The sequence below is a fragment of the Bubalus kerabau genome, chromosome 12 (genome assembly GCF_029407905.1).
Source record: "Bubalus kerabau isolate K-KA32 ecotype Philippines breed swamp buffalo chromosome 12, PCC_UOA_SB_1v2, whole genome shotgun sequence".
NCBI lineage: Eukaryota > Metazoa > Chordata > Mammalia > Artiodactyla > Bovidae > Bubalus > Bubalus kerabau.
In genome coordinates this window covers 31,780,894-31,798,910 of record NC_073635.1, presented here as the reverse complement: position 1 = coordinate 31,798,910, position 18,017 = coordinate 31,780,894, and the positions used below count along the sequence as shown (strand labels likewise).

The 18,017-nt window shown below is 44.2% G+C and overlaps 1 protein-coding gene across 1 annotated transcript in view; it reads left to right on the top strand.

Annotated features, from left to right (window-relative positions):
- The window catches only part of LOC129624834 (microtubule-associated tumor suppressor candidate 2-like), a 142,464-nt gene that overhangs the window by 9,500 nt on the left and 114,947 nt on the right, over nucleotides 1-18,017 (top strand). Inside the window, exon 3 of the mRNA XM_055543122.1 lies at nucleotides 14,957-15,154. Coding sequence (XP_055399097.1) covers nucleotides 14,957-15,154 — 198 coding nt within the window. The remainder of the gene's footprint in view (nucleotides 1-14,956; nucleotides 15,155-18,017) is intronic.

Here is an 18,017-nt window from a genome sequence, read left to right as displayed (position 1 = left end):
GTAGACAGGTGAATTAGCATGGAGGGGACTTGCAGGAGGCCTCAGAAGGTCATCAACCTTTGACTCTGAGTGAGGAAACCATTGGAGGCTTTGGAAGTGGGGAAGTGAGGCAGTGTGATCGGAGCTTTGCGTCAACAGGACCTCTCTCAAGTCCCAGGTTGAGTGCACACTCTAAGGGGACAGTTTGTCTGTGTTGTCTCCCTTCCCTGCCCCACACATTGCCCTCAACTCTACAGACCTTGATCTGTATTTCAGCTCCCTGTGATGGACAAACTCTGAGCCCCTCCTGCAGCTGCTCTGGCATGGACCATGCCTCCAGGCAGAGGGAGTGGCGGTGATCAGGCTCCTCTCTTCATTTTCCTTCTCCAAAGGGTCACATTCCTATGTTGGCTGTTGCATAATTTCTTCCGAGTCCTCCATGATAGACTGTCCCACTGGGACCCCCTACCCATTTCCTCTGTGTGTGTGTGTGTGTGTGTGTATGTGTGTGTGTGTGTGTTAGTTGCTCAGTTGTGTCTGACCCTTTGTGACCCCGTGGACTATAGCCCACCAGGCTCCTCTGTCCATGAGATTTCCCAGGCAAGAGTGCTGGAGTGGGTTGCCATGCCCTCCTCCAGGGGATCTTCTTGATCCAGGGATCCAACCCACATCTTCTATGTCCCCTAAATTGGCAGGCGGGTTCTTTACCACTCTATGTGGGGAGCATCATGGCTTTAGTGTGGCTTAAAAGAACCAGATATGCTATAAATACAAGCTAGTCCACAAAGCATGTTCTCCCAGTTTCTTTGTTATAAATTAGTACTCTTTCCTAAGACCCTTAAAATTTTACGGATCTTAAAGTGATTCTGCTGAAAAATAAACCTAAGCACTTCCTTACTTTGTACATAATTTCTTGTTTTGTGTATGGTGTTTTCTGACTCTACAGTCAGGCATAGACCTATGAAGTTTCACTGTCAAACTCAAGATGCTGTTTAAGTTCTTAAAGGACAACAGCAAGACTGCTAGTTACCTCTGTTTGTTGTTGAGTTGCTCAGTCCTTTCCAACTCTTGTGACCCCGTGGACTGTAGCCCGCCAGGCCCCTCTGTCCATGGGATTTCCTAGACAGGAATACTGGAATGGGTTGCCATTCCCTTCTCCAGGGGATCTTCAGGATTTGAACCCCAGGAATTGAACCCAAGTTTCCTGTGTCTTCTGCACTGGCAGGTGGATTCTTTACCACTGAACCACTGGGGAAGCCCCAGTTACCTCCCTCTAGGTGGACATAAAATCTGTCTTAGTGAAACCTAAGATTGAATATAAAAACAATTTGTTAAGAAAACACAATTTTTTATTAGATCCTTCACTACTTGGCTCAGATGATAAAGTGTCTGCCTGCAATGCAGGAGACCCTGGTTCAGTTCCTGGGTCAGGAAGATCCCCTGGAGAAGGAAATGGCAACCCACTCCAGCACTCTTGCCTGGAAAATCCCATGGACGGAGGAGCCTGATAGGCTACAGTCCATGGGGTCACAAAGAGTTGGACACAACTGAGCGACTTCACTACTAAAGAGTTAAAAAGGCAGTTCTTTACTGTACTGCATTTTTAGTAGATTTATATATGTTTTATGTTCCTTTTTTCTGAAAAACATCTCTCATGGCCTAATATGTTATGTAAAAATTGTTAACTTATACAGTGTACGCCGTGTCAGGATATAATTTGTATTCATGGAAATAAGTATACCCAGCGTTGCTGAAAGCCTGGCAGTTTCATGTCAACTGGTGCACCCTGAGAGAACTGTAATATTTTTTGAAAGGGATAGTTAAATGTCAGAATACAGTTTTTAAAAGACGAGATGAGAATAATTTACTCTAGAAATAACCAGAGAAGTTCAGTCAGAAAAGGTAAGTTGAGACAGTTTTTTTCAGCTTATTTTCTTATGAATTCTTGTTAAAAGGAAATTTTATTTTGGAGCTCAACATACTGGGTAAACTTGCCTCTTTGGTAAATTTTTTCAAAAGGCAGGTTGAATCCTGCCAAATTTTAAAAATGTAGGGCTATCAAGTTAATGTCACATATATTGAGGGACAAGTAAACTTGATTGGAACAATTTAAAACAGAAGCATAGTATTAATTTTTGAAAAGCCTGAGCAGTCATGATAATGTCAGAATGGAAGCTCTTCATATGGTGACCAGTGTTTGGAATGTAATCAGTGAATCCAGTATCTCTCACCTGGCCTCCCAGGTCTCCCTGCTGGAGCCTGTTTGATCTCTTTCTTTCTTTTCATTCTGGTCTCCGTACCCCCACCCCATGGCCTCCTTTCAGCTCTTTATGCATTTCAACCCCTTCCTGACAAAAGGCTCCTGTGGTCAGCACGCCTTCTAGAACACACTTCCTCCAGCACACTCCAAGACTGGCCCTGTCTTCTCCTTCAGGTTTCAACATAAATGTCATGGCTCCAAGGACTTCCCTGGTGGTCCCATGGTTCGTACTTTACCTCCCAATGCAGGGATCCCTGGTTGGGGAATCAAGATCCCACATGCCTCATGCCCGAAACATAAAACAGAAGCAATATTGTAACAAATTCAGTGAAGACTTTAAAAGTGGCCCACATCAAAAAAAAATCTTAAAAAGACATAAATGTCATGGCCCTGGAAAGAAACCTGAATGTGATCCCCCTTTTCAGGGCCCCTTCCCAGTCAGGTACTTTCTAACACATTTTCCTGTTTGTCTCGTTCACTGATTTATATCATGGCCTGTAATTCTTATTTTGCCTTTGCTCACTGGCCATCTCTCACCCCACTGCAGTGCATAGTCTATGAGAAAAAGTGAAAGTCACTCAGTTGTGTCTGACTCTTTGCGACCCCATGGACTATCCAATCCATGGAATTCTCCAGGCCGGAATACTGGAGTGGGTAGCCTTTCCCAGGGGATCTTCCCAACCCAGGGATCGAACCCAGGTCCCCGACATTGCAGGCAGATTCTTTATCAGCTGAGCCCCAGGGAAGCCTGAGAATACTCGAGTGGGTAGCCTATCCCTTCTCCAGCGGATCTTCCCGACCCAGGAACTGAACCAGGGTCTTATACATTGCAGGCAGATTCTTTACCATCTGAGCCACTAGGGAAGCCCAGACCGTGAGAACAGGCTTTTAGAACAGCAATATCTTTTGAATAAATGTTAAGAGGAGCAGTAGCAGTGGGAGCTCTTGTGTTCGGTTTTTTTTTTTTTGTTTATTTTCATCATTAGGGAAAGTTGATAAAGTGCTGAGATGATTTGGAGCAGAAGCAGGCAAATTAAGGACAGATAATAAATATTTTAAGCTTTGTGGGCCAAACAGCCTCTGTTACAACTACTCCACTCTGCCATCATTAGAGCAGAAGTGGCCACGCCAGTGAACGAGCGTGGCCGGGTTCCAGTAAAGCTCTTTTTACAGAAATAAACGGCCAACCTGCGGGCTGTAGTTTGCTGACCGAATGTGGTTTCAGAGAATCACCAGTGTTTGAGATGTTCACATCATTCCTTTATCCAGTATTTTATTCATTCTGCTGTTGAGCAGAGGTTTTCTGGGGACCTGGTGTGGGCCAGGTGCTGGTCTGTGTTTGGGATGCACAGATTAAAATATATAGCCCAAACTTGGCAAAAATATATAGAGAGATATCAGTAATTACAATAGGAAGAGAGATGCATTTGATAGAGATTTTCAGAATGCACATGAGTGGGGTACCCAACTCAGCCTCGGCAGGTGGGGGCTCTGGAAGGCTTTTCCAGATGAGGAAATGAGATGAGTTTTGCAGGATGAATAGGAGTTTACTAGAAGGGGTAAAGGTAGCATGCGTATACCTGTCAGAGAGAGAGGTCATGAGTTTGGTGATGCAGATCCCTTACAGGGACTGATTACTCAGTCAGAAGTACCGGAAAATGCTTTATAGGGTGGGGGTGGGGGTGGACACTTAGTCATTGGACATAGGCAGGGCTTGAAGTTCCTTGGGGACATTTGGGTAGAAATCTCCAAAGGGCAGAAATGGGGACTGGAGAGAGGTCTACGCCAAAGGTCAATATGGGAGTCGTTGTCCCCACCTTGATGTGAGTAAATGGGTAAGAGAGGGAGAACAGAGTAAGGAAAAGGTCACGAAGGGACTGTGTGCCCACATCTGAGGGGTAACTGAAGGAAGAAGCCTGCAAGAGGCAGGACACCCACCGCAGGGTGGGTGGCTGATGGGGGACATGGGGGAAAATGCAGTGTTTTAGTCTAATGAAGAGGGAGCATCCAAGGCAGAAAAATGGTCAAATCTGTCTCACAGGAGACAGGACAAGTAAAAATGCAAAGAGGCTGTTGGGATGGGAAATTAGGAAGCAGTTGGTGACCTAGTTTTGAATGAGCAATTTTAGTAGAACGTGGGGGCGGAAGTCACATATTAGTGAGTTGAGAAGTGAATGAAAAGTGAGGGAGTGGAGGCAATGAGAATAGACTCCTGTTTCTAAAAACGCCCCAGTGAAGAAGAGAGCGTGGTGCTCGCTGCCAGGGAAGGGGGGTTGTGTTTTGTTTTGTTGTTCAGACTGTGACACAGGGGACCTTCCCGACCCAGGGGTCAAACCCATGTCTCCTGCATTGGCAGGCAAATTCTTTGCCACCGAGTCACCTGGGAAGCCTCCCCCCTGCCAAATAAAAAATAGAATGAAAATAGTTTATTGGCATCATTTAAGTGCCATATCATTATTTTTATCATCAGTTCAGTGCAGTCACTCAGTCATGTCCTACTCTTTGCGACCCCATGAATTGCAGCACGCCAGGCCTCCCTGTCCATCACCAACTCCTGGAGTTCACCCAAACTCATGTCCATTGAGTCAGTGATGCCATCCAGCTGTCTTATCCTCTGTCATCCCCTTCTCCTCCTGCCCCCAATCCTTCCCAGCATCAGAGTCTTTTCCAATGAGTTAACTCTTTGCATGAGGTAGCCAAAGTATTGGAGTTTCAGCTTCAGCAACAGTCCTTCCAATGAATATTCAGCACTGATTTCCTTTAGGATGGACTGGTTGGATCTTCTTGCAGTCCAAGGGACTCTCAAGAGTCTTCTCCAACACCACAATTCAAAAGCATCAGTTCTTCGGCGCTCAGCCTTCTTCACAGTCCAACTCTCACATCCATACATGACCACAGGAAAAACCATAGCCTTGACTAGACGGACCTTTGTTGGCAAAGTAATGTCTCTGCTCTTTAATATGCTCTCTAGGTTGGTCATAACTTTCCTTCCAAGGAGTAAGCGTCTTTTGATTTCATGGCTGCAATCACCATTTTTATCATGGTTTTAATTAATTTCATGAGAACTATATAGCATCTATCAAGAAAAGTTTAAATCCAGTGGGAAAACATCCCTGTAAAGACAAACCAACAGTGAAATTCCTGAGATGGTCAAAGAGATGAAGAAGGAAATGGCAACCCACTCCAGTATTCCTGCCTGGAGAATCCCATGAACAGAGGAGCCTGGTGGGCTACATACAGTCCCTGAGGTCACAAAGAGTCAGATACGACTCAGCACGGACACGTGCACACGTGGTCAAGGAGCATATGGCATAACTGTGGTTCCTTTGGAGTCTTAATGACACCGGATGACCTTGGGACATATCGTGGAGGCTTCCGAAGAACATTCAGTTTGTTTTGGCATTTGTATTATTAATAGTTTATCTCTCAGTATCAGCGTTACTACATACTGCTGAAATGGACATCGGTAGTGGCTGTGTTTTTATTGTGCGTTTGGCCATCCCAACTTTGGTTTACTTTTGTTGCGACTGAGCATGCCTAATAGTGCCCTGCAGGAATTGGTACAAATGCAAGTTTCCTCAGCCAGGACCCAGAGATAGCTTCAGTGGCTCTGGGGTGGGTCACAGGCTTAACAACTATTCTACTTATTTGGACAAACACTGTTAGTATACATAATAAATATTGAGCACCTACTGTTTGTCAAGTTGTTTTAGGCCCTTAGGATACAACCGTGAACAAGACAGACGAGATCCACAGGCAGTTAGGATGCAGTGTGATTAGTGCTGCGACCACAAAGTCTTCTGGGCCCAGGAGAACAGAGGAGGGGATCTAACCCTAAGTTGAGGGGCAGGAAAGTTTTTCGGGTGTAGTGTGGTATGAAGGAGTGAAGGATTTGATGTTGTTCTTGTGGAACTTCCCTTCCTCTTTCTCCTGGGATGGATGTGTTGTTTCCTTGTTTGTTTTGCTGGAGTACATCCTTGGTAATTTCCAGAGAGAGTTCAAGGAAAGCAAAATCGCTGAGATTTTGCCTTTCTGAAACTATCTTTAGTCTGCATTCACTAGATCAAATAGCATTTTCTGGGTTGAAAATGAGTTTCTTTCAAAACATGCAGACTTCCTAGTGTTGCTCAAAAGAAACGTGGTGCCTATCTGAGAATTATTTGGGGGGTTGGGGTAGGAGACCTGCTTTTATTTCTCTCCAAAAGCTTTAGAATCTTCTCTTATCCTTGGTGTTTTAAAAATTCCCTGTGTGTGTGTGTGTGTGCACACTGTGTGTCATACAGAGAGTGAGAGAAGATGAGAGAGAGAGGGAGAGACAGAAATACAGCAGACAGAGATAGAGAGGAACTCAGAGAGGTGGAGGGAAGGAAGGGAGGGTAAATTGATTTATCTTGCTAGGACTTGCTAAACTCTATTTCCCTTCAGCATTGGGCAGTCATCTCATCATCTTGTGTTCTTGTTCAGTCCAACTTCTCTGTTTTCTCTGTCTTCCTGGGATTTCTGTTATTTGGTATTTGGACCTCCCGAAGTGGTGACTTATGTCTAGTTTTTCTTTCATTAAAAAAAAAAAATTTTAAGATTTGCTTTCATGTGGACCATTTTTGAAATCTTTATTGAATTTGTTACCATATTTTGATTTTTTTTGGCTGAGAGACATGTGGGATCTTAACTTCCCAGGCAGTTCAGTTCAGTTGCTCAGTTGTGTCCGACTCTGTGACCCCATGAACTGCAGCACGCCAGACCTCCCTGTCCATCACCAACTCCTGGAGTTTATTCAAACTCATGTCCATTGAGTTGATGATGCCATCCAGCCATCTCATCCTCTGTCGTCCCCTTCTCCTCCTGCCTTCAATCTTTCCCAGCATCAGGGTCTTTTCAAATGAGTCAGCTCTTTGCATCAGGTGGCCAAAGGATTGGAGTTTCAGCTTCAGCATCAGTCCTTCCAATTAATATTCAGGACTCATTTCCTTTAGGATGGACTGGTTGGATCTCCTTGCAGTCCAAGGGACTCTCAAGAGTCTTCTCCAACACCACAGTTCAAAAGCATCAGTTCTTTGGTGCTCAGCTTTCTTTATAGTCCAGCTGTCACATCCATACATGACTACTAGAAAAACCATAGCCTTGACTAGATGGACCTTTGTTGGCAAAGTAATGTTTCTGTTTTTAAATATGCTGTCTAGGTTGGTCATAACTTTTCTTCCAATGAGTAAGCATCTTTTAATTTCACGGCTAAAGTCACCATCTGCAGTGATTTTGGAGTCCAGAAAAAGAAAGTCTGTCACTGTTTCCACTTCCCAGTGAGTGAAGTCGCTCAGTCGTGTCTGACTCTTTGCAACTCCATGGACTGTAGCCTACCATGTTCCTCTGTCCATGGGATTTTCCAGGCAAGAGTACTGGAGTGGGTTGCCATTTCCTTCTCCAGAGGATCTTCCCGACCCAGGGATTGAACCCAGGTCTCCTGCATTGTAGGCAGACGCTTTACCATCTGAGCCACTTCCCAACCAGAGATCAAACCCATACCTCCTGCATTGGAAGGCCAAGTCTCAACCACTGGACTGCCAGAGAAGCCTCTATAGTTTTTCTTCTGTGTTCTCTCTTTCTTCATGCTTTTCCTCATTTTAGAGAATCTCACTGGGCTTTATTTTCTAATGCTTCTCTTGAAAGCCTTGTTTTGGCACATCTTCCTGATGTCTAATTGCGTCTTTTCATAGCAGATTTCTGTTTCTTTTATTGTTGCAACATCTTCCCAAATTTCTCTAAGGGTGCCTCTTTCAAGATATCTCCTGTTGCCTAAATTCTGTCTGTAGTGTCAGGGGCAGATTTTGTTTCTCTTGATTTTTTGGTTGCTTGGGTTGTGCAGGAAGCGCTTCTTAAAGTCTTTGTGATCATTCACACTTGCTATGGACTTGGATGAACTTGAAGTCCATTTGTTCGCACTCTGTAGGAGTCTGTTTCCCCTCACCCTGGGGCTTGGCACTGGTGGGCAGGTGGAAGGTAAATTCCTGGTTCTTGGTGCTGCATGGGCAGATGAAGGCCAGGGGTTCTTCCCCTGTCTCCCTCCCTGTCTCAGCCTCTCCCCCCTCCTTCCCGGGATCCGAGGCTCTGTGGCCCTGGCTGTCCGGGTGGAGGTCAGCGCGCACTCCCGCTACTGCAGCACGGACGGCTCTTCTGTCTGCTGCAGCCTGCACGTCTGCTCTGCCCGCCAGCCAGGGACCTCTGTTTCTATTCCAGAAATTGTTGAAATAGCTGCCTCAGTAAGTAGCTCTTTTCTCTCTGTTGTCCTAGGTTTAAATATGTAAATTGCTTAAGAGAAAGAAGTCGATAAATGTTAGCTCTTATTATGAACTGTACTTCTTCGAATTGAATGACTCTGACTTTAAGGCATCTCTGGTAAGAAAGGGACAGACTGCCTGTGTTCTGTCCACTGCCGTGACCTGGCAAGTCTCCTTTTCCTTGAAAATCTAGTCACCAGCACCTTGTAGGCTGCTATTCAGTAGTGTGAGATGGCTGTTTCCTCAGGCTTGCAGAAGAATTCTGAGAACTGTGCTGTTAAACGCATTCCGTAGAGATGCTATATCATCATAATCTCCTGAGTCTTTTCTGTAGCCAAGAACGCAAGGGTTTTGATTTTTTTCCTCTGTTTTGCAGTGTGACAGCCGGTTATCAGAAAGCAGATGATTCAAGGGCATTTGCTCATAAAAATATTGTTCCTTTCAGTGAGCTTTGAGATGCTGATGGTTTCCCTGAGAATCACGGATATAAATAGAATCTAAGGCTTTCTCCATCCACACGTATACCCACAGCAGTTTAAAAGCGTTGATAGGTTTAGAGTCATTTACAAATAATTGACTGACTTTGCCATTTCTGTAAGGTGTCCCCATACAAGGTCACCTGTATTGGACATCTCTGTTTAAACAACTTCTAAAGGTACGCCGATCTGTCCATCAAAAGTATGGCATTTGTAGTTTCTATATTACTTGTCCCTTCCTCCAATGTCTTTCTGTTTGCAGCACTCTCTCAAGCCTGCACCCGACCCTCCACTTTCCAATTTCCATTTCTTACCCAAAGCCTTTGAGAAATTTATACACTCACCAATTATGTATAGAGAGGTCAGCGCTCCCCGCTGCTGCTGCTAAGTTGCTTCAGTTGTGTCCGACTCTGTGCGACCCCATAGACGGCAGCCCACCAGGCTCCCCCGTCCCTGGGATTCTCCAGGCAAGAACACTTGAGCCCTAGTGGTGATTTAATTCTTCTACGGTGGAAAATACATCACTGGATGTTTGTGAATCTCTGGATTAAATCCAGCCACTTCAGGTGAGGCAGCAAGATCTAAACAGAAATGCAGATGTAGATACTCAGATCCTAGTTAGACTCTGATAATGCAAAAATGAATGGCCCTGGTGGCTCAGACGGTAAAGTGTCTGCCGGCAGTGCGGGAGACCTGGGTTTGATTCCTGGGTCGGGAAGATCCCCTGGAGAAGGAAATGGCAATCCACTCCAGCACTCTTGCCTGGAAAATCCCATGGACCGAGGAGCCTGATAGTGCAAAAATGCTTGGTCTCAGTGTTTTAGAGTACTATAAGAAAGTAAAACTCAAGATTTGGACCTCAGTTAAAGACATACTGCATATGTAGGTTTATTTGGTTTTGCAGATTACTTATTGCTCAGTTAGCAGTATTCTGTCTTTACCTTTAGATCCATCCCTTTGCAGCTCTAAAAACATGAACCCAACCAAACCAAAATAAAACAACTTTCACTAGTTCCCTTTCTAGCCTGGGTATTAAATAATGCCAGTGACCTGGATTGTGGACATACACACCTGTCATGAGGTGAGCATTAAACTTAAAAATAATTTCAGGCATTGCTTTAGACTTTCCCGAAGTCTCACCAAAAGGTTTTATTGTCATCTCTTTGCTTCATCCTTGGACATGTATTTCTGACCGTGACCTGGGTCTGATCTTGGCCCAGAAGCCGTTTCTTAATTTTGATCTTGTTTATGATTTAGAGATGCTTTGAATTTTCAGTGTGTTGTAACTTCTTAATGTTTAACCATTACTTTATGTTCACATCTTTAGCTTGTCTCTCCACTGTTCTTTTTTTTACCAGACTAGTAAGTAGCTGGGTAGCATCTTCATCTCTCTGCCTGGAAATCTCCTTAGCCAGAGTCCTGAATTCTTTAGATACAATTTCTACATTCCATGCCACAGCAGGTAACATTGTTGCTAAACTTTCAGCCACCCTTAACAAGGACTCACTTTCCATCAATTCCCTCACTTTGAACCCTCACCAACAGCTTCCTCAAAGGCCTTCGTGGGAGTGCGGCTGTCTTTACCACTGGAGCACCAGGGAAGCCGCAGGATATACATTTTTAGATGCTGTTTCGTTTCTGTCATTATAATGGGTAGATGGTTTTATCCTCATTTTTCTTTTTTCCCTTATAATTTATGTATTTATCTTTGGTTGCTCTGGTTCTTCCTTGCTGTGCGAGCAGACTTTTCTCTAGTTGCGGTGAGCAGGGGTACTCTCTAGTTGCTGCGTCCGGGCTTCTCACTGCAATGGCTTCTCTTGTTGCAGAGCATGGGCTCTGGCCTCAGGGGCTTCAGTGGTTGTAGCTCATGGGCTCTAGAGCGCTGGCTCAGTAGTTGTGGCTCACAGACTTAGCTGTTTTGTGGCACATGGGATCTTCCTGGACCAGGGAGCGATCCCTATGCTGAATTAGCAAGTGGATTCTTACCCACTACACCATCAGGGAAGTCTTGTCCTCATGTTTTATATGAGGAAACAGATTCAGAGAGTTTGAGTCTGTTCTGAGATTATACAGTTGATGTTACCATCAAACCCAGATCTTTAGTACAATCCTGAAACCTGCCACTTCCTTTCTTTCTTTAATTGTGTCTTTCTCATCTCCTGTGGGATGGTTGCAGGTTTAACATTAAAAGTTTTTGCTTATTATCTCCCAACGTGGAGGAAAAAACAGCTGCTGTTTATTCTTATTCGAGAGTAAAGTGAGAGAGGATTTCTTTCTCAGCTACTTGAACAAAGTGAACCACCTCTCTACAAAATATCTGTGAAAGAAAAAAACTGTTTTTAAAAGCAACTGGAAAGAACTATTTAAAAGTTTTTTTAAAAAGGATAGTTTGGTTCATATAATGTGTTGTTCTATGTGTATAAATATACCAGAAAAAAACCCACTTCAGATGTAAAATCAGGAGAAAATGGGCCTTGGATAAACACCATGGGTCATTCCACTTGAAGATTTTGCCTTTCTTCCACTCTTTGCTTCCCGTTGCACTTGGTCTGGCCTCTGTTTGGGCCTGTTTGACCCCTTATTCTAGACCGTGGTTGTTTATCAACAAATGTCTCTACTCCAGTAGGTTGTAAGCCCCTCTTGGGGATCCCTGCTTGGTTTCTGAATCTCCCATGGTGCCTTCTAAAGTGCCTTGGCCATGGTGGTGCCTGTCAATGCATGTTGAATTGGATGGATATCCATTTACATTCTTAAAGTTTTTTTACTACCTGAGATGTCAGAGACCTGGGACAACAATGGATGGACCGTTCTCTATATAGTATTGAGCCATAAAGCACCATAATCTCGTTCTAGTTGATTGAGATATTTCTAGCATTCCAAAGTCATATTTGAAGGAGAATCAATACAAAAGGGGAAAAGGTAAGAACAAATAACAACTTTTCATTTTTCCTCTAAATGTGAAGATTTGCGTTCTTCAAAGGATTCATCTTTCAAAAGAAAACCAGGATTACTTTGAAAGAGTGACACGTCTTTTTAGCACTTAATAGCAGCAAAATCTCTTTTGTTGTTCAAACAGGAGTTTGTATCTTTGGCGAGGGGGCAAAATCTTGACAGAATGTAGAGCCTTGATGAAAATAAAAGACGTAAGCACACATAAGCTCCTTTGCATGGGATTTGAATATTTAATTCTAGAGGTCTTTTTGTAAGTGTTTAAATTAATTTTTGGAGTTATTTAATTTCCCCATTATGGTCATATTCATTTGGAAGAGACTTTGATCTGCCATACAGAGCATCTCTTCCATCTGCCTGTTAGAAGAGGTTTTTGCGGAGAACTCACAATGACAGACCAAGTCCTCCGTCTGCCACGGCCCTTTGAAAGTGAAGATGCTGATAGAATTTGTGACATTCATTGCTGCAGCTCAGTGTAAGCCTGTTACTGAACACAAGAATTATTTATTCTTTAAAAAGCTTCTGTTTTAATATAACAGCTCAATTGATATATAATTCATAGGCTAGATAGGAGTCACTCTTTTAAAGGATGCAGTTCAGTGGGTTTTAGTCTATTCACAGAATTGGGCAACCACAACCACCATCAATTTTAGAGCATTTTTATAGAAACCCTGTGCCTGTGATCAAACCTTCCCCTCTTCCCCAAACTTCAGCCCCTGGCAACCATTAACCTACTTCCTGTCTCTATAGATTTGCCTCCTCTGGACATTGCATATAATTGAGTCATGCAACATGCAGCCTTTTCTGTCTGGCTTCTTCCATTTGTTGTAATGCAGCGGTCCCCAACCTTTTTGGCAGCAGGGATGGAATTCATGGAAGACAATTTTTCTATGAACTGGGGAGTGGTGGGGGGATGGTTTTGGGATAATCAGGTGTGTTACATTTATTGTGCAACTTTATTTCTATTATTATATTATTATGATGTGAGCTGCACTTCAGGTCATCAAGCATTAGATTCCAGAGGTTGGGGCCCCTTGCCTTAATGTTTTCACGATTCATCCATATTGTAGGCTGTATCAGGGCCTCAGTCCGTTTTATGGCTGAGAAATGCTGCGTGTGTTGGCCTTCCCTAGTTAATGACCTTTGTGTTGCTTCCGCTTTTTGTCCCTTATGATTTATGCCAATGCGCTCGCTCTCTCTCTCTCTCTCTCGCTCTCTCTCTCTCTCTCTCTTTCCTCCTCCCCTCTACCCTCAGTCTTTTTTCCCTTTGTTGTTTTTTCCTGGAGGTTCTTGTGCTCTGCTTGTATCGATACGTTTCTTCCAGAAAGCTTCAAACCAACATCCTCTGGGGTGGGACCTCCCTATGGCAGTGGTTGCTTTATGGGATGCCAGGACCCTGGGTGGGTTTGAGTTAAGCTCTTTGGTGTCCACAGAGATGCCATGGGTGTTCTTTTTGATGACCCTGAGGATTGGGCTTCCCTGGTGGTTTGGCTCTAAAGATTCCACCTGCAATGCAGGAGATGCAGGAGACTTGGGTTTAATCTCTGGGTCAGGAATATCCCCTGGAAGAGGGCACAGCAACCCACTCCAGTATTCTTGCCTGGAGAATCCTATGGACAGGGGAGCCTGGCGGGTTACAGTCCATGGGTTACAGAGTCAACACAACTGAGCAACTAAGCAACCACCAGCATCTGGGGGTCAGGATTTCTGTGTGACAGACACATAGGTGGCACAGGTACTGCTAAGCCGTCTGCTCTTAGGAGTACAGACCGCTTGGCCTTTTTTCTTCTTTTTCACCTGAATGGCTGCTTTTTCATGAATGACTACCCAGTGGGCCCCTATATGACAAGGTAGCCTTTCCCCTGAGCCAAGCATCAGTCGCAACGCCTTTCCAAGATATGCACATAGGTCCTGGCAACGATACGTGACCCAAGGTCACTCTCAGAAGGGCCCCAGTCCAATCCCATAGTCCTATTCCTAAAAGCAGAAGTCAGGAAACCACAGTTGTACAGACCTCACTTTCACTGGACACAGGTGTGACCCCAGCCTCCCCCTCAGGGGCGCTGTTGCCAGAGGAAGGGGCTCCATAGGCCAGCCTAGAGTCTGTTGCTTCTCTCTGTATTTCCACACCCTGTTGTTGTCTGTCATGTGTCCAACTCTTTGTGACCCAGTGGACTGCAGCACACCAGGCTTTCCTGTTCTTCACCTTTTCCTGGAGTTTTCTTAAACTCATGTCCAAGATGCTTTCTATATATAGACTGTTCACTGAAATTTTTACACCTTGAATTTTCTTTTCTTTTTTTAAATGGATGGTCCATTTCTTAAATTAATAGGCAACCCAATTGAGCTTTCAATCGATAATGAAGAGTTAATTGTAGCGTAAGAACACTGATGAAGGGTCTGAACACAGTAAATATGGCTGCAGTGAAAGTTAAGTGGCTTGACTAGGAATATTATACAAAACAGCAGGCTGCTTGGCCCTTTCCCCATTTAAGTGTCATTCAAGAGCAATTGTGTGTTGATAACGTTCTGGTCCTACCTGGTGTTGAGAGACTTCTCGTAGGATTGGGATGATCCTTGCAGTGGCTAGGTGTGGAGCTTGGCTGAAACACAGAAGGTGCTTAAATCATGGATTTATAATAATGTTTTATTATTTCAACATTAGCCGGCTTTGCATATAACTGGGAACTAATTTTGAAGTTTTGAATGCATTCTCAGTCACTAAGTTGTGTTCAACTCTTTTGTGACCCCATGGACTATAGCCTGCCAGGCTCCTCTGTCCATGGGATTCTCCGGGCAAGAACACTGGAGTAGGTTGCCATGTCCTTCTCCAGGGGATCTTCCCCACCCAGGGATGGAAAACCTAGCATAGCCCAAAATAAATAAATAAAATTTTTAAAAAGAGTAAATTATGGTTTGTTTATGCTGAAGCTGGGTTAGTATGCACAATCTGTGCATTCTCTATCTTGCTGTCAACTGAGGCTTTTTTTTTTTTTTTTTCTGGTTTGGGTTCATTTTAGCAGATTTAAAGAAAGCTTCCAGTTCAAATGCTGCAAAATCCAACCTACCCAAATCTGGACTTCGTCCTCCTGGCTACTCGCGTCTCCCCGCAGCCAAGCTGGCGGCCTTCGGCTTCGTCCGGAGCTCCAGCGTGTCCTCGGTGTCCAGCACCCAGTCGGCGGACAGCGCCCAGCCCGAGCCCAGCCGGCTGGCCAACCGTAAGTGGGGCGGATGGGCGGGTGGGCGATGCTGCTGTTCCCAGACAGGCCTGACCAGCAGAGCGTGAATCAGCACATGTACACAGGATTGCAATTTCTGTGTGCATAAAGTAAGAATTTGGGTTGACTACCCTACTCTACCATGGTTGGGACTTTAAAAATAATCTACTGTAGGGGAAAAAAAGCCTGTTTGGCACTACCAATTTCTAAGTTATATGGGGAGTGAATGTGCCTGAAAAGGACTTCTAAATTACTCTTAAATCTAGAAAGTGACTTATTGCTTTCTAGAGGCTGATTGCAGGAGCCCTTTGCCTTGTGCATTCAAGGCAAGAAGCCGCAGAAAAATCCAAAAATGTTATTACCATGTTGTGCTATCGTGAAGCATATTAGATGTGAAATATTAGTGGAAAGAATCATTTTAGTTACCTGTGATTATCCGTTATGCCTTCCTGTTGGTGGAGCACGCAGTTTCTAAAAGTCAACTCAAGGATGCTAGAAACAGGGAAGCCCAGCTGAGTTTCTTCTAAGTCTGTGCCAAGGAAGGTCCCTGTGAGCTGAGATGGGGTCAGTCCAGACCTGCTTCCTGACACTGGTGTTGTACGCTGAACTTGAAAGTATGAAGTCATAGCCTTCAAGCAGGTCCCAGCAGCCCCTGTCCCTAAAGAAGACTTGAAGGATGCCCTGTTCACCCGAGCCATCAAGGCTCAAGCAGCTTTTTAGCCTCATTGACTGGATCTGAAGTTGTGACACGTCAGATGTCAAGTAGTGATGATTTGCATACTACTTAGTGGCTTTCCTATGGAGAGCTGTTTGAAGGATTATATGAGTTGAATCAAGTTGGAATAAGAGATAGTGAGGGGGAGAGAGAGAGGAGAAAGAGAGGTTAAGAATGAGATTGATTTTGTATTATTTGTTCAGTTTCCTTTCTCTAAGCTTGTTTTCTCCCCCTGTTCTTTCTTGGGTGGAGCATTTGTACACTTGTTCTAAATTTTGGCCTGCCTGGTTATTCCTAAAAGTAATGGGTTATATTTTCCTTCCTCTTAATGTGTTTGTAAGCATTTCTGAGAGGTTCTTTGCTCAGTTGGTTCCCTGAAGGTGACCTGCTTTCACCTGGGAATCATTTTAGGAATGCCACTGGGATCGGGGGTTGCATCACGGTATGGTACATGTCTCAAAATCTTAACACAAATATACTAGAGAACTGTTTGTAAATGTGTGAGTCTTATTTCTAGGGGGGGTGTGTGTGTGCACGCGTGTGCATATTAACAGTCCAAAGGTTTTGAAATAGAGGAGCGATGATCTGCCATCATTTTTAATAGAGGTTCCCAGGGGCATATTTCTCTCTTAGATGGAGCATGAATGATAAAAAAAATCTCATATGGTATGTCTCTTTCCAAGGAAGGAGTTAAGATTTTGACTTCTTAAAAAAAATTAACCTAAAGGTAAATTGAGCCCTGTCCCCACAGCAGGCGCTTTTTCAAAAGGAGAGGTGACAGGTGTGAATGGAATAATTCCAGATGTGCTTAGGGCATTTCTTCTCACCTGTGCATCAAAGGATGCTGGCCAGGGACTCCCTGAACACCCAAGGAGACGAGAGCTGTTATGTGCTAGAGAAAATAACTCTTAGCTTACAAACTTCATCGTAAAAGTGGTATTTACTCTCTTCAGGACTGTTTTCTATTTCTAAAAAACAATGTGTTAGAAATGCTTTTTTAATTATTTGCTGCCTGCTGCTACTGCTAAGTCACTTCAGTTGTGTCCGACTCTGTGCAACCCCATAGACGGCAGCCCACCAGGCTCCCCCGTCCCTGGGATTCTCCAGGCAAGAACACTGGAGTGGGTTGCCATTTCCTTCTCCAATGCATGAAATGAAAAGTGAAAGTGAAGTCGCTCAGTGAGTGAAGTGAGTCCAACTCTTTGTGACCCCATGGACTGCAGCCCACCAGGCTCCTCCGTCCATGGGATTTTCCAGGCAAGAGTACTGGACTGGGGTGCCATCGCCTTCTCCGATTTGCTGCCTAACTGTATATAAATTTGTCCTTGAGTAAATCACAGAAAAACTTCACACTTATTTATGTCTTAATACTGTTAGCTATTAATATTATGGCTCTGCTTGTTACTAGATCTAATGTCAGGAAAACTTTTGCTTCTGATGCTTTGATGACAAGGATTAAGTAAAATACAAAACTCTTGGGAGAGCTGAAAGTCCTTAGATTAACTCCTAGGAGCAAATGTTGCCAGTTTAGCTCATGAAAACAGCTAATATGATATCAGAGTTGGCTCCTTTTTGTTTCCTGTGTACCTTTCTTTAGGCATTATATTCACCTAGGGTTTGTTTTAGGAATATGGCTATAATAAGGGATTGTACAACAGACAAGAGATCCCTCAAAATCTGAAACATGATTATAATGGGAAACTATTTGCAAATGTGCAGTTCATGATTTTAGATACTCATGTGCCTGTGAGTAGTCTTGATACTGTCCATGTGACTGTGAATGCTGTATGGGGGACACTTAAGTGTTTTGTTATGAATCTCCTAGTGTCTCCTGGGCTACCTTGGCTTATTTGCAACTCTTCTGTGTGGGTTTTCTGTGTCCTGATGGGCAAGCAGTGATGACTGTAAAGGGGTGGCCTGGAAGCCCCGATTGTGGTCTCACATGGAGTCTGCCCTCTACCCGGGGCTCAGACTTAGCACCATTCATTCAGCCCCCCAGGGTAGAGGCTTCCCAAGGCAGGTGCCCTGATGTATGTGTCTTCTGACCTGCTCCACAAAGTTTTGGCAGGTGGAGCCAACACAGGGAAAGAAATCATCTGTTGGTCCTTAGAATCTGAGGGTATTTTACCATCCTGTCCACCCCTTCAT